At 57.3% G+C, this 25,718-nt stretch overlaps 2 protein-coding genes across 2 annotated transcripts; one reads left to right on the top strand and one right to left on the bottom strand.

The window, feature by feature from the left end:
• The first annotated feature begins 461 nt into the window (after nt 1–461).
• CABP7 (calcium binding protein 7) lies at nt 462–5,044 on the top strand. The gene is made up of 5 exons (XM_088532203.1): nt 462–595; nt 3,289–3,432; nt 3,515–3,627; nt 4,625–4,778; nt 4,879–5,044. Exons 1-5 carry the CDS (start codon nt 487–489, stop codon nt 5,004–5,006), a joined length of 648 nt encoding a protein of 215 aa, XP_088388329.1. The 5' UTR covers nt 462–486; the 3' UTR covers nt 5,007–5,044.
• Nucleotides 5,045–11,395: 6,351 nt separating this feature from the next.
• Nucleotides 11,396–22,383, bottom strand: ZMAT5 (zinc finger matrin-type 5). Its single transcript, XM_010218067.2, has 5 exons — nt 22,136–22,383; nt 21,360–21,422; nt 21,049–21,129; nt 14,594–14,705; nt 11,396–11,557 (listed from the first exon to the last, which is right to left on the bottom strand). Exons 1-5 carry the CDS (start codon nt 22,260–22,262, stop codon nt 11,428–11,430), a joined length of 513 nt encoding a protein of 170 aa, XP_010216369.1. The 5' UTR covers nt 22,263–22,383; the 3' UTR covers nt 11,396–11,427.
• Between the last annotated feature and the right edge of the window lie 3,335 nt (nt 22,384–25,718).

Genomic DNA, 25,718 nt, shown 5'->3' with positions numbered 1-25,718 from the left:
AGAGGCGAGGGAAAAGCCGGGCGGGCAAGTCGGCGAGCAACGCGCCGCCCGCCAAACTTCGCCGCCGAGGAAGAGGAGGGAGCGCTGGGAGGAGGACGAAGCCGCCGAAGGGCCGGGGAGCCGCTCGGCCATGCGGGCCGCCGCCGAGGCCCGGAGCGGCCGCGAGCCCCAGGCCCGCTGAGCGGCGGCGGCCTCGCCGGGGCGGCCGCAGCCGCATGGAGAGCCCCGGCGCCCCGGCGCTCGCCGCGGGGCTCTAGGTGACCCCCCGCCGCGCCCCGGCGGCGCCGGACACCGGACACCCGGACACCCCCTCCGCCAGCCCCGACGTCCTGCCCGACGTCCCGGGTGGCAGCGCAGCTCCGTGTTCCCCCCCGGCCGGTGCTGGGGACAGCGGGACCGGCGCGGAGAACTTGTGCAGCGCTGCCCCGGGGCGGCCGGGGCCCGGCGCGCGGTTCGGCGGGGTGTTAGGCACGGGAAGCTCCGAAGATGCCTTTCCACCCGGTGACGGCGGCGTTGATGTACCGGGGCATCTACACCGTCCCCAACATCGTCGCCGAGCAGCACCCCGTGGAGATCCCCGAGGACGAGCTGGAGGGTGAGCGAGCCGGGGAGCGGGGCTGGGGGGCGCCGGGGCCTGGGTGGCACCCAGGGAGCGGGGGGACGAGCCTCGGGGGTCGGAGGGTGCCACGGGCGCCCGGTCTGCGCGCGCGGGCGGAGGGTGAGTGTTGCGGGTGCGCACGAGCGGCGGGGGGGCGTTCTGGAGGGCCGAGCGCGGGGTGGGGGGCACATTTTGGCGGGGGGTGCAGGCAGCTGGACGGTGTGGGTTTTGGGGGGGTGCAGCCCAGCCGGCGGAGGGGAGCGCGGTTCGGGGGCAGCTGGCGGCGCGTTCCGGCGGGTGCGCGCGGCAGGAGGACGGGTGCGTTTGGGGGGTGCAGGCGGGTGCTCAGGGGGCATCCAGGGGAGGGGGCTGCAGGCCACGGGAGGGGGCTGTTGTGGCAGGCACGCAGGCGGCGGGGGGCACCCTTCGGGTGTGGGGGGCCTGCAGGTGGACGGGGGCCCTTCCAGGGCCGTGCGCTGCGGTGCAGATTTGGGGGTGCAGCCGGAGGAGGGGGGGTGCAAGCCACAGAGTGCACCTATGGGGGAGGGAGGTGCATGCAAGCAGAGGGGTGCACATTTCGGGAGGGCTGCATGTGGGTGGAGGGGTGCCCATCTCGGGGGAGGGGGTGCACGCAAGCAGAGGGGTGCACATATATTTTGGGGGAGGGGGGGAAGGGAGGGGAATCCCTTATGCAGCCTCCTGCAGTATCTGGCAGCAGCGGGGAGGGGAAACTCCAGGCGAGCGGGCTGGGGTTGAGGGAATGAATGAATGAGTGAGCTTGGCAGGACGGGAGGATGGAAGGATGGAAGGAGGCAGAGCCGCGGGGAGCGGGGCCGGGCAGCACCGGGGCCGCCCGTTGAGGGGCCTCTGCGGGGGGGACCCAGCGAGGGCGGCTGTGGGGAGTCCCGGGACGGGCACCAAGGACAGGCCAAGGTCGGCGGCCGAGTGCGCTGGGGAAACTGAGGCAGGGAGCCGAGGCCAGTCCCAGTGCAGGGAAGGCCGAGGCCCTGGTGGGAGGGCAGGTGGGGTCTGCCATGCACCGACACGGCCAGGCTGCGCGGGTGCATCGGGGCACGTGTACGGCCTTGCTGCAGGCTGCGCGTGCATGTGCAGGCTGCTGTGGTGTGTGTGTACACGCGTCCATCCTCGCTGCAGCGCGTGTGCGAGTGCGAGCGCACACACACTGTGCTGCAGTGTCCGCGCGCACACATGTGCACATACAACCTCGCAGCAGGGTGTGTGTGGACACATTTACAGCCTCACTGCAGTGTGTGTGCGTGTAAGAGCGGCTGTATAGCCCTGCTGCAGTGTTTGTGTGCACGCGTGCTCACCCACAGCCTCGCTGCAGGTTGTGTGTGTGTGTGTGCAAGTGCATGCACAGCCTTGCTACAGTGCACATGCGCAGCCTCACCATCGGGCACGCTCGTCGTTGTGCGTGTGTGCATGCGAGTGCACGCGTGCAGCCTCGCTGCAGTGTGTGAGCGCCCGTGCACGTGTGCGGCGGCAGCGCAGAGCCTGCGCGCAGCCCTGCTGCAGAGGGTGTTTGTGTGTGTGTGTGTGTGTGCGCACACAGAGGTACAGCATCGCTGCCGGGTGTGCACGGGCACAGCCTCACTGCAGCGGGGGGACGTGCGTGCACGTGTGCTCTGAGCCTCCCTGCAGCGCACGCACCAGGTGTGCCCGGCCTCACTGCCGCGCAGGCACGTGCATGGCCGCGCTGGTGCATGCTGCAGCTCCGGTGTCAGGGTGCGCCGGCTCCCTGCTGTGTGTGTGTGTGTGTGCGTGTAACACCCTATGGCACCGTGCATGTGCATGCAAGTGCATGTGTGTGCGGCTGGCTCTCTTCTTGTGTCAGCCTGCAGCGGCGGGGGGATGAAGCCGCTGGGACCCAGCTCAGCTCAAGGCTCCCGCAGTAACATCGCCGCTTCTGTTGCACAGTCAATTTGTCACCCGATTTATCCCCTCCGTCCCTCCTCGCCGGTGCTTGTGCAGGGTGTTTCAGTTGAAGAGCTGCAGCAGTGAGAGTTCCCCTCACCCCCCGGCCTGGATGCTGCTGCTCCCAGGGCGCTTCAGGGCACAACCCATTTTGGGGGGGTGTCTGTGTCCCCCGTCATTGTGCACGTCCCTTCAGGTGTGCAGATTGTTCTTTCTTACACACACACGTGCACTCCCACGCATGCACAGAGCATCCTCACAGCCTGCCCGGGACCCACAGGAGCCCCTCACACATTCTTACCACCCACAGCACGTGCACACTCACAGTCCCTTGCACGCGTGCTCACAGCCCATGGTGTGTGCACACTCCCTCCCACACGAGCGCTCTGCTCCTCGTGCACACATGCCCATTGCTCCTTGCACACACGTAACCCCTTGCGCAGCCCATCACACATGCACATACACAGCTGCTCACACATGCACAGTCCGTTGCATACAGCCCGTTACACACACACGTGCACAGCCCCTTGCACACAGCTGCTTGCACGTGTGTGCTCACTGCCTGTCGCACTCAACCCTGTGCACACGCAGCCCCCACGCCATCAGTTAACCCAGCAGCAAGGAGAGGGGAGAGGATGAGAGCTAATTGCAGCCAAGCTTCAGGCGGGTCGGTCTCAGGGGCCGCCCAGGCCCTAGGAGGCTCTGGTGGCCTTTTGGAGCTGTCAGCAGTGGCTCAGCCCCTCTCCTCCCCGCAGAGATCCGCGAGGCCTTCAAGGTGTTTGACCGTGATGGCAACGGCTTCATCTCGAAGCAGGAGCTGGGCACGGCCATGCGCTCGCTGGGCTACATGCCCAACGAGGTGGAGCTGGAGGTCATCATCCAGCGGCTCGACATGGACGGTAGGGCTGCTGTGGCGCCCGGCCCCTTGCTCTGCCCCCACGTTGAGGCCAGGTCCCCGAGGGTGACAGTCGCCTCGCGCAGGTGACGGCCAGGTGGACTTCGAGGAGTTCGTGACGCTGCTGGGCCCCAAGCTGTCCACGTCGGGCATCCCGGAGAAGTTCCATGGCACCGACTTCGACACTGTCTTCTGGAAGGTGGGAGAGACCCAAGCACCTTGTGGTGGCCCGCGCGGGACCCTGGGACCAGTGGGACAGGCCCTGGGCTGGTGTGGGAGCCGGGCCTGGATGGGAGCCACAGGGTCAGTGAGGGAGCCCAGAGCTGGGTGGAAGCAGGAGCCTGAGTCCCAGGACCATTGTGGTGGCCCTGGGGCCAGTGGGACCATCCTGGGGCTCATGTGGGAGCCTTGGGAGCAGTGCAGGGGCCCAGGTCTAGATGGGAGCCCCAGGGCCATTGCAGGAGCCCAGGACTACATAGGAACCTAAATCCTTCATAGGAGTCCTGGGGTTGGTGCAGGATCCCCAGGGCTGATGCTGGAGTCTGAAGCTTACTAGGAGTCCCAGGACTGGTGCAGGAACCCTGGAGCTGACTCGCGATCCCAGAGTTGGATGGGAGCCCTGGGGCTGGGACTGGAGTCCGAGGCCAGATGGGAGTCCTGGGGCTGATGTGAGAGCTCTGGGGCTGATCTGGTAGCAGGGGCTGGATGGAGGCCCCAGGGTCACTGTGGCAGCCCCAAAGCTGGTGGTGGCGCCTGAGGCCCATGCAGGAACGCGGAGCTGGAAGGAGCCTGGGGCCCACACAGGAGTGCTGGGAGCAGCATGAGAGCCGTGGGGCTGGCGCAGGGACCCCGGGCTGGATGGGAGCTACAGGGCTGGTGCTGGAGCCCGAGGCTGGAGGGGAGCTGTGGGAGCCCAGGGCCACCCCCTGTGCTGTGCCCGGAGCCGAGCGAGGGAGCCAGGGCCTCTGCTGGCAGCAGCGACGCCGCTCTCCGAAAGGAGGCCGGGAAGCAAGAGCAGGATTAGACCTTTGCCCACCACAAACTCAGCAGGGGTGCAGCCAAAACGCAGCCCCTCGGGGTGGCCCCAAGCATCAGCACCCGGGCGCGGAGGTGCCAGGCCTGGTCCTCGGCTGCCCGGGACAAGTGGTGGCCCTCAGCGGTGGCCGCGGCACGAGGCCACCGTCGCCCTCCCGCAGTGTGACATGCAGAAGCTGACAGTGGATGAGCTGAAGCGGCTGCTCTACGAGACCTTCTGTGAACACCTCTCCATGAAGGACATCGAGAACATCATCATGACGGAGGAGGAGAGCCACCTGGGCACGGCCCAGGAGTGCCCCGTCGACGTGGAGAGTGAGTGGTGTCTCCCCCGCTGCCCCAAAACATCCCCGGCCCCTGCCCCTGCCCGGTGTGCGCCGCAGGCCCGGCACCGCGGTGACGGGTGGCCCCGCAGCCTGCTCCAGCCAGCAGATCCGGCAGACCTGCGTGCGCAAGAGCCTCATCTGCGCCTTCGCCATCGCCTTCATCATCAGCGTCATGCTCATCGCTGCCAACCAGGTGCTGCGCAGCGGCATGAAGTAGCGGCACCTGGGCCTGCCGCCTCTGCGCAGCTGCGCCAAGAGAGACAGATTTAAAATATATATATATATATATATATAAAATATATATATTTAAATTATCTGTGCCCCAGGAGGGGGAAAAAAAAAAAAAAAAAAAGCACCGGAGTGGAAGTAGCGGAGCAGTGGCTGCAGGGTGGCTTGTCTGCCCACTCCGGCTTGACTGGACCGGTTGCAGAAGGTGTAAACTTGGAAAGGCAACCAAAAAATGGAGAAAAAAAAAAAAACCAACAACAACAACAAAAAAAAAAAACAGAAAACACACACAAAGACTGCTGAGAAATAAATCAAGTGCATGCACCGTGCATGGAGCCCGCGTCCTGGCCGCCCTCCCTTGGAGCTGGGCGGCAAAACGCCGGACATCACACTAACCTTGTCGCTATATTTATGATCCGACCCGGCGTGGTGCCGGAAGCAATACCCCCTGCGCGCGCGAGGCGTTTCCGATATCGAGACGGGAGCATTTGCATGGACTTTGCTACCAAGGGCTGGATTCCACCTCTCGCCGCCACCTCTCTCCCTTGCCCATCCCTCCCCGGCCTGCGCCGTGCCTCGGTTTCCCCATCTGTGGAATGGGGCTGATGATGCTGACCTCTGCTTGATGCACTTTGAGACGAGCCGCTGGGAAGAGCCGGCCCAGGTGCCGGCAGCACCGGCGGCAGGGCCAGGAGGCACTAGAAATGCCCCGGCCCTCCCTTTCCCTCTCCCCACCCCAAGCCTGTATGTAGCATCCACTGGGCCCCAGATTGGTTCAGATTTGGGTTCTTTTCTCATCCTTGTTTTTTGTTTTTTTTTGTTTGTTTGTTTTTTCTTTTTTTTTTGTCCCCTCTTCTTCCCGTTTGGTTGTTTATGATGCAAAATAAAACTGGGATTTCTAAACTGCTCAGGACTCCTTGGGCTCTTTGCACCACAGGGGGAACCCTAGGATGGGGCTGAGATCTGCTGCTGGGATGAAGGTTGCTGAGATGAAGAGTTTGAGGATGAAGATTGCTGAGATAAAGATTTTGAGGATGAAAGGAGCTGGGATGAAGGAAGCTGAGATGAAGGGTGCAAGGCTGAAAGGAGCTGGGATGAAGGGTGCAGGGATGATGGGCACCGGTTGGGTGTAGCGGGGATCTAAGGGTGCTGTGGCCCTGTATGGGAGCCCAAGCTCTGCCCCAGTCCGTCCTGCCGCGCCGGGGCCGGCTCCGCAGCGCCCTCACCCTGTGCCGGCTCTGCAAACTGCCCTCACCTGCTTCCCAGCTGCAGCTCCTCCCGCCTTCCCTCCCCCACATTATGGAGCAAATCCCCAAATTGCCGCTAAAATGGACAAAATGTACCTCGCAAAGCAAAGCAGTGATGCAGGAGGCTCCCGTTGCCATTGCCAGGGGCCCGGTGTGGTCGGAGCAGCAAATTCCCAGCACCAGGGGAAGGGGCAGCAAGAGCAGCAGGCAGGGAGGACTGTGGGGGGACGGGGGGGCATGGTGCAGGGGAGGACATGCATGACCCTTCCAACTGCCCCAATTAAGGCATTTTCAACAGCAAGGAGCTGGAGCAATAAGCTAGGAGTCGCGAAGCGCCGCATGCCGATAGCGCCACGGGGAAGGCTGGTTTCCTGCGGCTCCTCCCCGGCGCGGCTACCGGTGCTGCCGTGTGGCGCTGGACGGAGCCCAGCCTGGAAACAGCAGCCATGTTGGGGCTGGGAGGGTCTGTGCGGGGGGCAGGTTGGGCACCCCTCGGGCTCTCTGTGCCGGGGGTACTCAGTGACTGGATTCCGGCATGAACTGAGGTCTGGGAGAAGCGGCTAGGCCGGGCTGATAGCCATTGGCAGGTGCCTCTGGGCATCCCAGGCCCAAAGGGGTGCTCAGAGCAGGGCCGGTTGCTCAGGACCTTGCCCAGCGGCTCAGGCCTTTGCCCAGATGCTGTGGGCCTTTACCAGTTTCTCAGGACCTTGCCCAGTTGCTCAAGATTTTAACCCTGTTGCTCAGGACATTGCCCTGCATGAGCCCCCCCCATGCCTCCAGGAAGCTTCCTTGGAACTTCCTGAGGTTGCCAGCAGTCTCGCTCAGCAGAGCAGCCCTGCCTCCTGGTGTGGCACCCTGTCCTGTGAATGTGGTGTCACCCACAGTGACAAGCAGGTAGTGTCCGGGTTGCAAATAACATCCCAATGCAGCACTAGGCCCAGTGCCCTTCCGAGTGACACCACGAGCCACCAGCTGGTGGCCCAGGCGCTCTTCCACCCATCTTACAGCCCTTATTGTCTTATACAGTATTTTATAGCTTAATGTCTTATACAGGGATATTACAGAAGACCATGCCAAAGGCCCTCCTAGGGCCAAGGTGTGCAATGTGCTGCTGTCGTCCTGCTCCCGTGTCCCCATAGCCGGGTGTCTTCGCATACAAGGCAAATGTTTCATAAACCTGGTCAGTCCATCATAACTCCTTCGTGGGCTGCTGCCCCTGGAGGTGCTTTCACCTGCTCTGACTCCCCATTCATGGAGCCGCTGGACAGGAGCAAAGCTGGTCTGGGTGGAGCGGCTGGTATAGCAGAGGGCTGTGTCCTGGCACCTGGACAGATGGGCAGAGAGGAACCTCTTGACATTCAACAAAGCCAAGTGCGGGGTCCTGTGCTGAGGGAGGAATCACCCCAGGCACAAGGACAGGCTGGGGACTGACCTGCTGGAATGCAGCTCTGTGGAGAAGGACCTGAGAGTCTTGGTGGACAACAAGTTGACCGTGACCATGACCAAAGGGATCTTGTGGCCAGGCCGGCCAATGGTATCCTGAGGCGCAGTAGGAAGAGGTTGAAGGAAGTGATCCTCCCACTCCACTCAGCCTCAGCGAAGCCACATCTGGAGGATTGTGTCCAATGTTGCGCTCCCCAGTAGAAGGCTTTGCTGGAGAGAATCCAGGCTCCAAGATGATGAAGGGACTGGAGTATCTCTCCCATGAAGAGAGGCTGAGAGCTCTAGGCCTATCCAGCCTGGAGAAGACTGAGGTGGGATCTTTATAGGTGTGTATAAATATCTGAAGGGAGGATGTAGAAAGGATGGGGCTAGCCTCTTCTCAGCAGTACCCAGCAATAGGATGAGAGGCAATGGGCACAAACTGAAACACAGGAAGCTTCATCCAAGCATGAGTACATCTTTACTGGAAGGGTGACTGGGACAGGTTGCCCAGAGAGGTTATGGAGTCTCCATCCTCGGAGATATTCAAAACTCACCTGGATATGGTCTTGGGTAACATGCTCAATGGGACCCTGCTTGAGCAGGGAGGTTGGGCTGGACGCGGTCCCTTCCAACCTTGGTCATTCTGTGCCCTCCCCAGGAAGAATGGAAAGGATGAATCACGTTGTTGAATCCTTTGATGGAAACCTGGAGCTTAAAAAGGGGAAAAAGCCATCTGGGAGCACCAGCGGTGAGCGGAGTGTCTTCATGCCGACGCCCCAGGGCCGCTTCACAGCTCCTTCATCCCATGTGCCCCTTCCCATGTGCAGAAGCAGGTGCTCCCTGAAGACCCAAAATGGGGGTGGCCAGAGTTGACAGCCAGTTGTGCAGCACCAAGGAGCTCCAGGACGAGCCCAGCGCCCGCTGCGGGCCCTTGCAGAGAACCCTCAGCAGACGGCGAGGGCGGCTGCGAGCCCAGTGGGCAGCAGGACCTGCAGAAAGGCTCCATTTGGCCTCGGATCAAAGTGGGGGCCCAGCTGGAGGCATCACCTGCCGTGCCTGCCGCAATCAGCAGCACCACTTGCCCGGCACCGCTGCCAGGAAATGGAGATGCTCGGTGGCACCGGAGGGTGAGGGGGATCATCAATTTCAGCTTTTTTTTAATCTCTTCTAATTTATCATACAAATCGATCCCAGCATCCAAATGAGAAATGAAAAGGGGAAGTTCTCCAGGCTGAGGAAATCACTGCGGCTGCCTCCAAACATGGGGGTGGCTCCGCTCCCGCAAGGGAAACTCATCCGCCTCCTTATGGAAAGTGTGGAGTTTTTTTTTAAGACGTGGTGTTTTCAAAGAAAAACACGTAGCCTCGCAGATGAGTATATATTTTTATCCAGGTCTATTATAGACACAGGGAATAAACAAAAGGAGGAAAAAAAAGTTAAAAAAAGGAGGACAATTTAATTTGGGCAAAAAATAAAATGACATAAAAGAAAAACTAGATAAAAGGAATAATATGATCCCCCGAGCTCGGCTTTTCAAAGGCACCGATTAATTTTAATGGGAATCGGGAGAGGAGATTTCCTCAGGCAGGTTTGGAAATCTCAGCTCCTGATTCAAAACTCTCTGGAGCAGCTTTGGGTGGGGGAGCCCCAGGGCTGCAGCTCCCCAGGTGCCAGCTCTGCTGTGGCCACTTGGCGCAGCCGGCACTGCCAAGAGGGGCCGCGCTGGCTTAGTCAAATGCTCTATAGGCAACAAATAAATAAATAAATAAATAAGCAGTTTTAAAGCAGCAGTGGAGGCTGCTGATGGCTGGCGAGCTGGGGCAGGATGTGTGGGAAACGGTGGCTGGTCTCTGGGCAGGAGCAGGGGCCCAGCCCAGACGGGGTTTGCATGTTGCTGATCAGCCTCTTGGGTCAGGAAAGGAAAAAGATTGAGGCTAAAAAAGGTTATTTCTGCTTACCTGGCCCTTACCAGCACGGCACAGGTTGTGTGGCCCTGGCCTGAGCTCCAGCCCCACTCCTGATCCTGCGCCATCCCCATTCCCATCCCCATCTCTGTCCACATCCCCGTCTCCATCACCACTCCTGGTCCCATCCCCATCCCTGCCCCGTCTCCATCCATATCCCTCTTGCAGTCTCCAACCCTGTCCCCATCCCCATCCCCATCTCTGTCTCTCTCCGTATCTCTGTCCCTATCACATCCTCATCCTTGTCCCTGTCCTCATCTCCCTGCCTGTCCCCATCCCTCTCACTGTCCCCATCCCTGTCTCTATCCCTATTCCTGTCCCCATCTCCATCTCTGTCTCCACACATGTTCCCAGTCCTGTTCCTGCCCATGTCCCCGTTGCTCTCTCTGCAAGAGCTGCCAGAGGACATGGGGCAGAGCCCAGTGGGGCTGCGCCTTGGCAGGGCCCCAGGAGCTGCTCATTTCCCTAAAAGCTTCCTGACAAATTGCTCCTGCTCCGCAAAAGGCACTTGGGCTCCCGCCAGCGCCGACGGCCTCCTGTGCCGCTGGGGGCCCCGGACCCTGCGCAGGGGGAGGTGGCACCGCTCAGGGACACTCAGCCCCGGGCGCCTTCGCCGCGGGGAGCCCGAGCTGCTGGCCACCCCCTGGCCAGGGCCGCGCGTGCGGGGCCATCCCGGGCAGGACCACGTGGCACTGCCACGTCTCCCGCCATGGGGCTGTATGAAACGCTGGGAAAGGAGCCGGTGATGGATGGGCGCTGGTAGGAGCTGGGTTGTTCTCCGGCCGCAGAGGCGCCTGCGGGGGCCGGGGGCCACGGGCAGCGCTCGGCTTGCCGGGGCGGGGGGCCCTCTCTGGTACGAACTCACGCGGGCTTTTACTGGAAAAAAAAGGCTTTTTTTAATTAAACCCCGCTGCCACAAAGGGCCTGGGGCTCTGCCAGGTAGCTGGTGCAGGAACCTGCTGGCAGGAGGTTTTATGGCTTTTTGCCCCATATTGAAGCTGCTGAGGGGTGTTGAGCTCCTTCCTGGTAAGAGCGAGGAAGAGCTGGGGCAGCATCCACGCCGGGAGCCTTGGATCCTCAGGGCTCGAGGGCCAGAGGCACACGTGAGATCCCCAGGAGCCTCTTGGGATCCAGGCTGCGCCCGATGCAGAGGGATCCACCAAGGGGACAGACGGCGCCAGGGCCGGGATGCCGGGACCTCGCTCCTACTCGACGAGCGGAGCCAGCGCTGGGAACAGGCCAGCCGGAGCTGGGCCCTCCAAGCAGCAGCTCCTCCTGGAGGAGCCGTCCCGGCCCAGCGGGCTCCTGCGCATGGGAACACGGAGCTGGACGGGCTGCGGCCCCGCGCAGCCAACGCTGCCGGGCCTGGCGCGGTGCACAGCCCTGCTGGACGGGGCCCCGTGGGGAGAGCTGCCGCGGTGGCACGCGCCGGGCTGGCATCTCCCTCACACTCAGGTGGAGCGGAGCAAGCTCATCTCTCTCTTGGCATTGCTGCACGCTGGGGAAGAAAGACTGCACTGACCCTTTTTACTTAGTTTCCAGGAGAAAGAGAAACCTTGGAATCACTTCTCTGCATCACTTCCCCCCTTCGGAGCAAGGGAGCGGGATCACGGGGCTTAGGGCAGCTCCCCGTCGCCAGCAGCACTGGCCCCTGAGAAGCCGCGAAGAGAGACACACCAGGGCACACGCTCTGCAGCACGGCGAGCATTTTATTAACATTAAAGCATCTGCAAAATAACCCCCGCCCAGGAGCGGCGAGAGGCCCCGGGGCTCCTCAGCCCCAGTGCAGGCCGGGCGGGAAGAGCCAGCCCCCCGGCGGGGGCGGCTGCAGGGACGGCGGCAGGTCCTGCGCCGGCGGCCAGCCCAGCGGGTACTGGAAAGGCGCAGGTTTCTCGGGCAGAGAGCTGCAGAAAGGGGCACAGAGGGAAGGGGGCTGAGCCACGGCTGCCCCCAGTGGACAGCGCTGTCCTAGGGACGAAACCTCCTAAAAGAGGGTGCTTCTGATGAGCCCCCGGCAGGTATTTCCCCCTCGAAGCCCACAGCACAACTGTTTTTGTAACCCTCCTCCAGCCCAAAGCCCAGGGAAGCTGTGGGCTTCCCTAAGGACCCCTTGGAAGAGGGGACTTGCCAAAGCGACGGGGGGTGGTTCACCCAAGCGCCCTTGGCAGTGGGAAGGGGCTTCCTCCTCCTGCTAACAGCCTGGCAGACACTTACGCTCTCTGCAATTACCTGAAGCTGCTGCAAGCACCACGTAGGAACGAAGAGGTGCAAAAAAGCAGGGAGCCTCTAGCTGGGGAGTGTGCTCAGCCAGGGCAGGTTTCAATCAGCGGGAAACAGACCTTTCCCATCAATTCCTCAGCACGCGAACGCTCATTTTTTTCCCTTTAGCGCAAGCGGTGACAGCAGCTCTCCGGCTCCTTGGGTCTCTACCAGCGATCCTGATGGATCTTTTTAATTGTTACGCCGGGAGAAATCTAATCAGATGCCTTTGCATAACGCTCCGGAGAAGCGGCACCCTCCTCCTCCCTGCAGAGCCGCGAGGTGGCTGGACGCCAGCTCCGCTCGCCGCGGCTCCCCAGCGCCCGCCGCAGCGCAAAGTCATCGGGGTTGGCGCTTATCCCCCCCGAGACGCTCCGGAGCCAAGTCACCCCGCTAGGATGGCCCGAGGGGAGGATTTCCTCACAGGCAGGACAACCCCTTTGGGTCCACAGGGGCCCGGCCCACTGGCAGGAGGCAGCGGCTGCACAAGACGCGCGGCGACGAGCCCCAGCTTTCAATTATCTCAATTAAGGGGCTGCTTTGCGAGCAGCAGAGCTAAGTGAGGCCGCTGGCTGGTGTCAACTCCCTGGGGCCCCCAAAGACACAAGCGCTGTCAAAAAGTTTAATGGCAGCTGGAGCATCTGGAAAGGCTATTCCTTGTGGATTTGCTGGTAACTCAAAACATCCTCACGTTCTGAGGGGCGTTTGAGGGATCTCTCTGCTCTACCCGCCTCCGTCCTCAGGAAAGCTATAGTAACTTGGTATCTTCAAGGCCTCGGCCCCTCACCCGCTATTTCAATGTGGCTGAAATTGCCCGTGGGCTCCAAGGCAGTTATGGCAGGGGCGCTCGGCTGCGCTGACGTGCTCCGCTTCCCTTAGACATCACTTTAAAAACAAAATCAGTGGGGCCCTGGCAGAGCCCCATCACTACGAGAGCCTCGCTGACTCCCTCCCAGCCCACTCCAGCTGTCCGGAACGCAGCAGTGCTGCACGGCCTCAGGAACAGGGATCAGGTGGAGCCCTCCAGGTGAAGATCATCCCCGGAGCAAGCGGGGCTGCGGGAAGGGCTGCGCAGGTTGCCACGCGCGGGGCTCATTCGCCCAACAGCGAACGGCACCGAAAGCAGCACCTTTAAGAGGCTGCCAACCCGCAGCCGCCGCGATCCCGCTGCGATCGCTGCCAGATCTGCAACGGGAAACTCCCCGCGAGGCAGGGGCAGATGCTTGGATCTGCTCACAGCCTGCGGCTTGTTACCAGCAGCAGCAGCTTCTCCACCGTGCCTTGAGCGTACGGTGCTTCCAAGAGGTTTTTCCATCCCGACTTGAATCCTTTCCGCTAGGTGCTGCCAGAGAAGACAGAACTGGGTTTCCAGCGCCCCTTCAGCTCCCGAGAGTGTTCCTGCAGAGTGTTCCTGCTGCTGTTTCGTGCAGTCTAACAGCCTTTCCTGAGGTTACCAGCCAGGGAAGGTAGCACCTGGGCTCTATCCTCCCCAGCCATGTACTCCCCAAAGCAGTGCTAGATCTTGTCAGAGATCGGCTGCATTTCAGGTACCTCAAGGACTGCACAAGGCAGGGAGCTACCTGCCCTTAAAAAACATTTGCAGAAGGAACAGGGACCCCACTGAAGCAGCCCCTCTTCACGTTTGCTGCAAAGGGCAATGTCTGGGCTGGTGAGCACCAGGTGGAGACAGATGCTGGGGCGGCCACGCACTGGCAGAGCAGCCTTTACTGCCAGCAGCTGGTCTCTAGTGGGGTCACATTAGTGCCTATGGGTGCTGAGAAGTTGGTAACAAGCAACAACCCGAGAAATTCCAGGGCTTCCGGGAATGAAGGAAGCAAAGACCACGCAGTTATGAAGGACTAGTGAGTCTGCTGAGTGTAGAGCTGCTCTCTGAGCGAGTCCCCAAGTGCAGGACAAGCAGAACAGGGCAAGTGAAGGGTACGGAGGTAGGACGGTGGCTGCTGTCAGGAGCGTTTCGGCAGGGCTAAGGGCAGCCAAGCTGATGGATGGAGTGAGCTGAAAGCAACAAGCCCAGACAGGCACCAGAAGGAAGATCCTGCCCAGACCAAACACAAGAGAGGACAGGAGCAAACAGAAAGAGAACAAAAGGGAGATTTGGCACCTGCCCAAATGTCATCCAATTAAGCCTGCGGCACAGTCAGGTGAGCAAAAAAGCAGCAGGCACCGGCAGGCGTCCGAACGCCACGAGGAGGAGCTAATTCCACCCTCTCACTGGCAAAGGAGAAAGCTGGAACTGGCAGAGATGTGCAGACAGCGCACGCAGAGGATGGGGAAGCTGTCAACAGATGAGACCAGGCTCCTGTCACTGGACGGAGGGGCATTCATAACTGAGCATCACGGTGGCCCTGTCCTTCCAGGCGTCTCTGAGCGCTCTGCCCAGAGCGCTGGAGAACCGCTCTGCCCACGCTCCCGGGCTCCTCGCCCGGCACACAGGGCGACCTGTGCCCACATGGGGCTTCGGGACGAGATTTGCACCCGTGCCAAGAGCAGGGGCAGAGCCCTGGCAGGCTCAGGGTTAACGACAGCTCGCAAGGTGGCACCACGGTGGGCAGCAGGCTCTGATCTCCTGCCCCCTTTCTCCTGTGGCCTCCGGCGGAATCCCCGCGCGGGCGAGCGCAAGGGGCAGACGGCCCTTGCGAGGACACTCCAGACACTGGTACCTGTTATTCTGAGCTGCACTCAGTCTTTTTGCTCTCTTCTCCAGCCAGTCCTCAATGGTGCCAGGAGGGACATCTGCTCCTTCCTGACGCAGCTCCTTCAGTCGCTGCTCCCCTAGTTGAGAAAGGGTTATCAGACACTCGCCCGGCAGTCCTCTCACTCCATTAAACCCCTTGCTCATTACCCCGTGTAGTTTCTTATTGCTGTGAGTGTGCAATTTGCTCATCATAGCTGCTGCTCCTCCCCTGCCCAGCCGCCATCTGATGCTTGGCCTCTCCTGGCTGCCAGGGCCAGGCAAGGAGAACCAAGCCAGCAACCAGGGCGGCAGTTCAGGCACTTAACCGAGGGCAGCCTGATCCCACCCTGGGCTGATCATCCTCATCCCTGCCTGAGGCACGCAGGCTCTGCTGGCCCTGGGCCCTGACTGCTGCCCAAAGCCCCGTCCCTCCAACTGGCAGGGAGCACCCTGAGACCACGGCCCAGTGACAGGGGAGTGACAGGGACAGCGGCGCTGATCGATGCGGACTTGGCAGGCGCAAGAGTCGGAAAGGTTCCAAGCACGGTGCGACCAACACACTGGATTTCAGGGACGCTGTCAAACCCGTTTAAGGCACACGCTGTGTGACAGGGCCTCAGCTCCTGCAGAGACCCAGCATGAGGCTGCGCTCAGCCCTGCTCGGGCAAGGTGCAGAACCCCAGCAGCAGCCCCAGTGCGCGGGGCAGCGCAGCGAGGAGGGAGGGAACGTCTGTCTGCCCGCGCAGGCTCCACGCGCATTGCCAAACCCCTGCGGCTCCCAGGAGATGGGGTGACCAACAAAAACGTCCAGCAGCCACAGGTGCTTTCAGGCTTGGGACCCCTACACATCCCCATGGGCTGCAGGGGGCTGTTCTGCCAGGCGGGCAGATGCCCTCAGGTGCCCTGTCCTTGTCCTCTCCCAGCAGACCAGCACAGAGTCAGTGAGGAGAGGCCTCATCCCTCCCCCAGTGTCCAGCTAGCAGAGTCCCCAGTGCAGAGTCCCTGCTGACACCACTGGGAGGGCAGGAAGGGACTGCCCAGGGGCTGGCACTTGTCCTTGACACAAATGACACGGCCGTGTTCCTGACCACATGTCAGGCAGGGCTGGCTGGAGATGCTTGGTGGTGTTAAATCTCCTGTCTGCTGGAAAGTTCCCACCTAGCAAAAGGGAACACGATGCTTGTTAAAAGAAGAAGAAACCAACCCAGACACACTTGTACAAATAAAAAGGAAGTTAAAGCAGGTGTGTCTCGTTCTCCTGTGCCCCAGTCCTCCAACCCTCCAGGAAGAAGTACCCTGGGGGAACCTGATCTCATTCGGACATGGGCCCACGGACAGTGCCACCGCTAGCGACAGCCACCTGCAGCCACTGCCACCAGGAGCCCGCTGCCCACCTCTCCAGCATGTATCACATGCGTAAGCAAAATATTAGACATTTCCAGACAGGGTGTGAAATTAATATTACTTGGGCAGAGTGAGGGATCACTTCATGCTAGCAGTGGCAACCAATTATTCATCTGCCTGTTGAATATTAATGAGGATGGCAGCCACGCGCTGCACAATGAGCAGCCGGAGATGGATAATTCGTCATCTGGCCCTCTCATCTGCTGCTGTGGTGCGGGGTGACAACGCTGGCCCTGCCACCACGGAGGAGGCTGGCTGCTGCGGCCCACGTGCTGCTCTGCCAGGATGAGGATCCGGGCTGGAGACAGGCTGGTTCACGTCTCCTACGTTCACTTGCAGGAGAAAAGCCCCAGCAAAGCTATTCGGGGTAGGCAAAACCAATACTTGGCCCCCAGCAGCCTTATCCCGGGTTTCTCCAACTAGTTAGTGACCAAGGCACTTCCTATCTCTGTGGGTGGACAAATGGCCACAAGGTGCTTCAAGAAGATAAGACATCACAGGGGAAAAGCTCTCCCCTCTTTACCTCCTATTGGCATTTCCATTTCATCCCACTCTACGCCCCAGGGCAGAGCAGAGCAGACTCTACCGAAGTGTCTCCCTTCAGAGCTGGGACCCAGGTCACCAGTCCCTGAGGTGCTGCAGCAGGGGCAGGCGAGAGCCTGGAGCAGCCCCCACTGCCTCTCTCAGCACCTCCTGAGCTCACTGCCTGCAGTGGAAGGAGGCCATATTGGTGCTGGCCTAGATGAGGGCCAGGTGTTTGGATTAGAAACACATCCAGCTGGCTACCCGTTCACTCAGATGCATGAGTTCCTCCTCCAAAGCCACTGGCAGAGAAATACAGGAGTAGAAATCGGAAGCGCTGGCTCTACCCTCCTTGACACGTGCTCACAAAAGAGGCAGATCTCTCACTTCACCTTCCTCTGAAGCACACATGCTGCTGGGACTACCAAATTCGCCAGGACTGGAGATGTTCCCTGAACATTGCTAGATAACCCAGGCTCACGAGCAGCAGCGCGGGCAGCCGGGCTGCAGCAGCAGCCGCCCGGCAGGTGCGAAGGCCCCGTCTGCTCCCTCTCGCTGCAGTGTTTGCTTCAGAGTGCAGTTACAGCCGATTTGAAGAGCGGCTGTAGCCAATGGGGTGCCTCTCTAATGACACCCGAGTGGAAATTCAGATATATCTAGATATATCTTTTCTCCTCATGCCACTTTCAGCATAAGTTTGCTCCATTAAAAATAATAATAATAATAATAATAATAAATAAAGGAAAGCTTGCAAAGGGTGTCAGGTTCTCAAGGTACCCAGCAGATCAAGATGCATCTTCCTGAGTGAGGCACCACTGTATGTTGAAAGAACAAGGACAGAACCCTGGTCTTCAGCACTGAGCAGGTCACCCGGGGGTCCTCTACGTGCAGTCCTGTGTCTCCCTCCCCAGGGAGTCCAAACTCCTCCAGATCTCCTGGGGAGCTCTCAGAAGAGACCTTGATGAGGCTCTCAACACAAGAGGCTTCCAAAGTCACTGCCCCATAGGCAAGAAGCAGCATCTGACTGCAAGAGCCCTCTTTATCCACCTTATAGCCAACTTAAGCCAGGCGACACCACTCTCCTCCAACAGGGTTGCACACGTACTGCGAATCACACAAATATCTGGCTCGTTCTCACCGAGCCGGGCCCTTGCTCTCCCCTGGCACCTCTGCCTGTCCAGACCAACCAAAGAGGGTGGCTTGTGTCACTACTACCGCCACAAGTGACGCAGGTTAGTGGGGAGCCAATAACTTTAAGCAAGCAGATGCTAATTTTACAATGACTTTCCTGACATGACTGTACTTAAAATGACAGTCTGGAAGCATCTCACTGATGAATGATGCAGCAGATGCAAAAGACTAACGCGCAGATGCAAAAGACTAACGCACAGATGCAGTCGTAGCTGGGAACATGCCTCCCTCCCTGCCGAAGGTGGAAACTATTGCTTCTTCGTGAGTGTATTGCAGGGGCCACAGAATTGCCAAAGCCCAATTAGGGCAAGTCATGAGCTAATTTAAAGCAACAAATGGCCCAGAAATTTTCCCATTTAACCCACAAGGCAAACGCAAACAGCACTGTGAATTGCCTGCATTAAAATGGCCAAACGCTAAAAACAAGGTAGTGACCCACTAGGAAACTGCCTTCTTTTACCCTGTTGCAGGCAGAGCGTCACCACCTTGGTCACTTGGTCACTCAAGACTCTGCACAAAGGGGAGAGAGGGCGGTGGAGCTTTCAGGCTCCCCATCCTCACAGGCACAGCTCATCCCAGATCCCAGTCCCAGGTTGCCAGAACCACCCAGGCGCGGAGGCTCCCAACAGCACCCGGACAAGAAATCCCTGAGGACGTTGCGATTCAGTAAGAGGCAGTTCGAAGCAGGTCGCTGGTGTCCCCTGCACTGCACCATGTCACTGGCAGTGGCCGGTGGTGCCTTGTAGTGTAGAAACACCAGGACTAGATGCTAAGGGATATAAGGACATCCTTTACAGAGGTGGCTGACAGACAGGCTGCAAGGATCAACAGTCTCCTGTATGACTAATGCAACCTGTAATCCCTCCTGCCACCAACGCATCTTCCAAAAATCCCACCCTAAGCCTCGCCATCTGAGAAACAGGTGCCTCAACAGCTCCAGGAATGGCACAGAGGCTTCGTGACACATCTAAGGGCACCCTGGCACTTTGCAGTTGCTCCTTCTGGCTGCTCTACCACATTACGGACTCCACCTCTTTTCCACCACCTCCCCCCGAGCTCTTCTCTCCACCAAAGCCCATCGGGCTCTCAGTGGGCTCAGCTGAGCACGTTTTGAGGCTTGTGTGATCCCCAGCCAGCTCGTGTGCCTCATGCAGGACCCCCATGGAACAGCACCGTGTGAGAGGTGAGCAGGACGCGACTCAAATACCAGGTGCTCCGGTTCTAGCTAGCGCAGCCAAGAATGAGACACCCTGCTGTCCCCTGGCCACTGCTCCGTCAAGTGTAATCGTTTAATTAAACGTTTGAGTTGGTACTATAAAAGGCAAGTAGCCAAACAAGATTTCCAAATAATCTCCCAGGAATCAGCACTCTCACTAGCCAATTCTCCACTACATCCGACCCATCTGACAGGAGTCAATAATCGACAACAAGTGTAGCTGGCAAAAAAACCTGCCCAAGAGTGGAAGCACCTGCCAGCGCCCTCGCCTGCAGCTCCGATCCGCTCCAAGACCTTTCCTTTTCCCTGCAACAACCAGCCTTCGATGACTGGAAACTCCACAAGTTCCTGGGAGGAGCCCAACTTCCCGTGCCACTTCCCTGGAGCCAGCACTTAGGCTCTGCAAAAGGCTCTGGGAGAGGCTCTGCAGAAGCAGCAGGGAGAATGGCAGGACTGGCACTGCCTCCTCTGGAGGGGTTCACCGGAGAGCTCCGCTTCCCATGTGGCCCAGCTAGACGGGTTTCATTGACTGCCAGTTTTATTCAGCAATCATGGAGTTGCCCTGGGGACTTACATACTGATTTGGCAGCTGTGAGGACTAGGATAGTTTTGTAGCATCTTCCTCCTCCCTCCTCCAGCCTAATCCCACCAAAGGCCAGGAAGGAATCACTAACCCACACACCTCCAATCATCCACATGCGCGCACACACACACACACACACACACACACACACACTCACTCTCAACAGGCTGCTCTTGCCAGGCTACTGGCAAACAACATTTGGCTTTGATGGGGCGCACAGGCAAGAAATGAGCTCGTGAGCTGAGCTGCACTAGGAAGAGCATTGCCAGAAGGTCAAAAGAGGTGATTCCTTCTCTCTGCTCAACATTGGCGAGGCCACAAGGGAGGGCTATGCCCAGTGTTCAGCCCACCCAGTAGAAGGAAGACACAGACCCACTGGAGTGAGTCCAGCAAAGGGCCGTGAAGATGACTGGGATTGGAGCCCCTGTCATTAACGGAGAGGCTGAGAAAGCTGGCGACATTTCTCCTGGAGACAAGATGGATTGAGAAGAAATCTTATCAATGTGTATAAGTATCTGGGACTAAAGATGATAGAGACAGACTCTTTTCAGTGGTGCTCTCTAAAAGGAGGAGAGGCAATGGGCATAAACTGAGATACAAAAAATTCCATTTAAGTGCAAGAAAAAGGGGGGGGGGTTCCTCTTTTTAATCCTAAGGGTGGTCAAATACTCAGGTTGCCCAAAGAGCCTGTGGAGTCTCCATTTGTCCTGAGCAATCTGCTCCAGGTGACTTTATTTGGAGCAAAAAGATTGGACACACAATCTCCAGGGGTCCCTTCCACCCTCTACCGCTCGATGATAAGCTCTCACAAACACCCCATTCATGGTTTCTCCAGCCACAGAAGCAAACACTATGCTGAAAACAGACCTGCCTTTCCTTTTAGGCCAAGGAGGCTGTCCTCCCATGACAAAGAACAAAAGTTCAAAAGACCTCCCCAGACTCAGAGCAGGGAAGATGCCTGTCATCTTCTGCCCAAACTTCAGATCCATCCTAAGCCACACAAACAGAGGCTCTTTCTGGATCCACGACCTCATATCCTCCTCTCGGAAGAATCCACCTGATAGCTGTCTAACTCTTCCCAAGAGTGCAAGCACTAGTTTCCAGGTAAGAATAGCAGGATAGCAGAAAATCAAGTCTATAAATTTCAGGGGAAATGAGGTGCCAGTGCCCTCTACTGCTGACAGTTTTTATTCCCTAATTGAGCAAAACTCTGAGGGCTCAGAAAGCCCACTCTGCTTCACATGCACGCTGTCAAGTTACTCTGTTCTTTAGCTGCTTTATGCCTGCGTCTCCGCCAGCAGCTAAAGAACAGAAAGCATCTGGAAAGCTGCAGCACTTGCAGCCGTGCCACGGACTTGCACGGCAGCGAGAGGCAGACAGGAGGGATCATGCTCAGCTTGCTGCATGTGCACAGCACAAGTTACAGGCTCCTGCTGCGCAATCCTTCCTGCACCTCTTTGCAGCCCATGCTGCCTGCAGAGACTCCCTCAGAGAGCCCGGGACATTTTCTTGTTCTAGGACTCACCTTGCACCTGGGCACTCAGCTTTTCCAGGTCCTGCTCTGTCATGTGGGAGAACCTGCAGTTGGATCCAAAATCACACTGTCCTGGAACAGAAGCCACACAGCTGTGTAAGAGCCACACACACAAGGGCCTCCTCAGGCAAATGGAGACCGAGTCATTACGCCTGCCCACAGGCTACAAGCCCAAGCCCTCTTCACTCCCTTCTAGACAGGCACACACACACACACCCCATGGTTCTTCAGAAGAACCTTGAATTAGCCCACAGAGGAGCTGCTGTAACTCAGGCAGTTATTTCTACCTCAAAAGAACTGACCTGTTTGCAGGAACTTCCGACAAGGTTTCTTGCTCTGCTCCTCCTGCAGAATAGCAGCAGCATCTGGGGGAGACAAAGGACAAACCACGGAACAGTGTAAAGGTCTCCTGCGTGCTAACCCCTCAGCATATCACGATATGGTCCCACACGGGTCAGCTGCCTCACAGAAAGTCATTTACCACAATAACCAAGAAAGCAAGCGAAAAGTGGGCAAGAGGAGAAAAACAAAACAAGAAACACCACAATATTTAACAGTCCCTATCTGCACTCCCTGTTTTCAGCTTTCACTGGCTTGCAAATATCAGCTTGTTTGCTGATGCTTCACCCCCACCCAAGGGAGAAAAGCAGCACAACAGAAAGGCAAGGACTCCACAACCCCCACCCTGCACCTCACATCAGAGATTGCCTCTGGTTTGCAGAGAGCACCTAACTTGCCTCCACAAGCTGTAGCTCATTTAGCTTTGCCAGGTCTCCCGTCTCAGATTTGCCACTGCTGCCAGGAAACCCTCCTCTGCAGCTCCTGCTCTCAGAGGGAATCTCCTAAGCTTTTCCACCTCATCTGAAGTCCCAGCTGCCGTCAAAAACTTCCACTTCCAGATCCAGTTACATGAAGGTTCTGCCTCTGAGACAGCGAGCCTAGAATTCACTGACACGCACAATTCTGAATATAAATTACTTGTGCTGATTCAGTTTTCTCTCCTCCTCCATGCATTCCAGCCTCGTCTGTCACCTCCCTGGTTTCAGAAAGGAAGCAGCAGACGACTGGCAGTACCCACCTCGGAACATGTCATACCAGAGTCGCTTGGCCCTGAGATGCTGCACTCCATTGAGGTGTTTCTTCCGGTTGTGAAGGTTGTCCTGAAAGGACCTGTCACAGTAATCGCAGAAGTATCTCTTCCCCATCTCCCTCCTGGCAGAGCAGTGTCAGTGTGGCCTGGGAACAACCATCAAACGGCTCCTCGGTGCCCAGCCATGTCTGCGCTGGCCATGGAGAGGCACAAGCTGAAGGATCCAAGATTTACAGCTCCTGGTTCCAAAGGAAAGGAACTCAAATCATTTAGGGTTGGCAGAGAGAGGAAGAGGTGAGACCTGAGAGTTTATATTCTTGTCCATCAGACCGGCAAGGCAGTGTCTGCTGTACCTACCTGGACAGACAGAGATCTCCATTCTTGGCCTCCGTTTCCCAAAGCCAGAATTGCTTCTTTTAAGAAATACTCTCCTTCCTTGAGTGTGAGGGAGCTAAGACTAGACAAAGCAGAGATCCCAGACATCCAAGTGCTCCCAGCCACAGAGGGGCAAGAGGCAACCACACCAGGAAGGTGGCAGCAGAAACCACCCGACGTGCAAGCGAGAGGAGCCAGCGGCCCATCTGGGGCCAGCTGGAGCCCCAGGAAATCAGCCCTGCTCACAGCCACCTTCCCCAGGCCGCCTGCAAGGGGAAGAAAATCCCCCCATGGCCATCTCCACAAAATAAGGAAGGAACTCAGGAACTCCTCAGAGAGGTAAACCCTGCTCCCATGGGCTGTCCTTGCTGGAGGTGCCATGAAGAAGTTTTCCTTGAGGTAGCTGCAAGTTCTCTCCCTTGTGATATAATGGTATAAATGGCTTATAAATGCCAAAGATGGATGGACTAGCTGATAAACTCCAAAAGCAATTCTCCAGTTTTAGACACCTTGACAGCCAAATGCATTTAAAAAATGGCACGGAGACCAGCACAAGAAATAAAGATTTTATAAATAAATCAAGTTCAGAATCAATCACAGCCTACCCAGAGATTCCTTGGAATTAGCAGGAAGGGACAACCCAGCAGCAGCAACAGGCAATCCCTAGAGCTGAGCTGCCTTGCCAGCCCTCCACACGGCGCCTCCCGAGCCAAGCAGTGCCAAGCTGCCTTCCTCCCCACTCCCGCTGCAACACCAAGGGCCTGGGAATCTCTCTGGCCTCACACTACCAGTTAATGCAGCTCCAACCACTCACATCCGACGCAGCACCCTGCCCAGAAACGCTCTCTGGTTTTCTGAACCAGCTTACAAACCTTCAGGCTGAAGGCAGAGAAATTCATCTGAATTTAAGGACACTTCTTTTAATGTCCTCTGTTTGCCCTCCAGTGAAACACCAGGTTGTTCAGTGGTGCTCTCCAGCCACCATCTCCCCGCAGTGAGACTACAGGCAGGCAAACTCCTTTACCTAGAAAAGCAGCTACATCTGGTCCCTGCTTGGCAAGTGTGTTTTTGAATGACCAGAAATCAGCTCTGAGGTCTGAAATTTTGCTTCTCTAGCCCCTGAAGCCAAGATCACTCACTGCTCCATCCACAGCCACCCACAACTTCCTCCCATCCTTTACTAGATCATCCCTGAGTTTTGTAGCTGATTTGAAGCTGCCCTGCTGCAGCCTGGTAGCCAACAGCCAGTGCCAGAATCTGCAGGGACACCGTTACTCTCCGTCTCCAGCACGTGGGTCCATGGGAAGGCTTTGCTTTGGCTTTTAAGTATGGTAAAATCCCTCTCACATCTTATGTCGTGGTCTCCTGAGAAGCTGCTGATGAAATAAAAGCTTCTCATTTCAGCTACTGATTCCTGCGCTCCATCTCCACAGGAGCAGCTGCGGTGAATCAGGGAAATAAATGAGATTCTGCAGCAGCCTTCCCCCACCCAATGAGTTTCCACAGGCCTCAGTGGGAATTGTCTGCAAAGAAGAGTGGCAGCCACCCTCCAAATTCACGTTTCAAACTTCCACTTTCATGGTTCTGATGCCAGTAATTGCAGAAGCCAGTCACCCTTTCCTCCCCAACAAGGCGGGAGGACTGTGGATTTGAGGCAGTCAGATCCCATGGCTGACATGGGCTGGCTCCCAAATTCTCATTGCAATTGCAGAGGATGAATGGAATAAAAAAAATAAATAAACAAGAAGTAGCAATTAGAGGAGCATGAGATTCTCCCAAAAATCCCCCATAAGAAAATTACATTACTTATTTCCATCTTTTTTTAAAAAACCAGTTGCATGGATTATTTTGGCCGGATTCTACCAACTCTCTGCAGCATCAGCAATCTAGGGCATTTTTTTGCACCAAACTCGTATGCAGGAACAAACACTGTTTCTAAGCAGTCCTGACTAACCTATTTCCATTTTCCCCAATGGCTCAAACAGTAAACAGAGAGCGTTATTCAGTTAAAACCAGAGATTTTTTTATAACTAAATCCATCTCAGTCATTATGAAACAAAGCAAGTGTAGCTGTTTTATGAAGAACTGTTTTAGCTTGGCCATTTCCTTTTAACATTTTTAGACCCTAATTTGCAATTGAATTCAGGCAAATAGGCCCCTGGACCCACATGCAGCCATAAATGATTTCAAACAGGCTTTGTGCCAGCTTAAAAGTCCTTCTGCATAAATTCAAATACAAAACGTGGGGCTTTGTCCTTCTACCTCAATGCTTAAAACTATATATAAAAAAAGTCTTAAATTCAAGCTTTTTGGAGCAATTTTTTTTTTTTTTTTTAAGAAATACCACGTCTTAATATGTCTGGCAGGTGTTCCCCTCATTCAGCCTAGGTGCTTGATACAACTCAAGGTATGATCTCATATGCATATCCTTACGTTTTCTCTTCTCAAATAATGCTCAAAATATTCCACACTGCTCTACTCGCTGCAGCTTTGCCTTAGGATTCTCCAATGTTCCTTTCACCGATTTCCTCAGGATGGAGACAGGAATCCAAGGAGAGGGAAGGTGACCCAGAAAAGGGCATCCAGCAGACTTGGTTTGGTCTGGGTCTAACTGATTTTCTGTGTGCCGGGCTCTGAAAATTGCTTTGGAGCCTTGACCTCAATTTCCTGCTGCCTTTTGGCCCAGGCTTGGGGCCCTTTCAGCCGCTTTGGACATCCAAACAGATGTGAAGTTAATTAAATCCAAGTGTCAGGCTTATGATACTCAGCTGCCAATTTACATGTGCTCACATCTCTATGGGAACAAGTGAGAAACCAGCAGGTTCTGCCAGCACTGCTGCAATGACAGAGGGCCAGGCTCTGCTCTTCGTTATGCCCCACGCCAGCCCAGAGCCACCTGCCTGATTCAGGACGAACATCAACCACCAACGCAACCTCGCGGTGGTGATTTATGGCCTGGGGCAAGGTTTGTCTACAGGTGGTACATTAGATTTCACTGTCTGCGGGCTGTTCGGCTGCAACAGGCACCTCCCAGCCTCCACCTGCACTTGCAGCCCTGGAAATCACTGCAGCATCTGCATGCGGAGACCCAAACACAAGTAAATAAAGAGAAATGACTGGGCAGACAGAAAACACACTCCGAGGAGCCCAGAGAAGTGAAACACCAGCACAGGCGTCACTGGAGGCGCTGCTCAAT

The sequence above is a fragment of the Tinamus guttatus genome, unplaced genomic scaffold (assembly GCF_059628265.1).
Source record: "Tinamus guttatus ecotype Peru unplaced genomic scaffold, ASM5962826v1 Tinamus_guttatus_pri_ptg000459l, whole genome shotgun sequence".
NCBI lineage: Eukaryota > Metazoa > Chordata > Aves > Tinamiformes > Tinamidae > Tinamus > Tinamus guttatus.
This window is presented reverse-complemented; position numbering and strand designations above follow the sequence as displayed.

Coding starts and splice junctions, on each gene's coding strand:
- CABP7 (XM_088532203.1), top strand. CDS start 487: ATGCCTTTCCACCCGGTGACGGCGGCGTTGATGTACCGGGGCATCTAC. Junction 3,433..3,514: donor CCAGCGGCTCGACATGGACG/GTAGGGCTGCTG, acceptor CGCCTCGCGCAG/GTGACGGCCAGGTGGACTTC. Junction 4,779..4,878: donor GTGCCCCGTCGACGTGGAGA/GTGAGTGGTGTC, acceptor GTGGCCCCGCAG/CCTGCTCCAGCCAGCAGATC.
- ZMAT5 (XM_010218067.2), bottom strand. CDS start 22,262: ATGGGGAAGAGATACTTCTGCGATTACTGTGACAGGTCCTTTCAGGAC. Junction 21,130..21,359: donor TCGGAAGTTCCTGCAAACAG/GTCAGTTCTTTT, acceptor CTTCTGTTCCAG/GACAGTGTGATTTTGGATCC. Junction 11,558..14,593: donor AGTGCAGCTCAGAATAACAG/GTACCAGTGTCT, acceptor CCCTTTCTGCAG/CTCTCTGCCCGAGAAACCTG.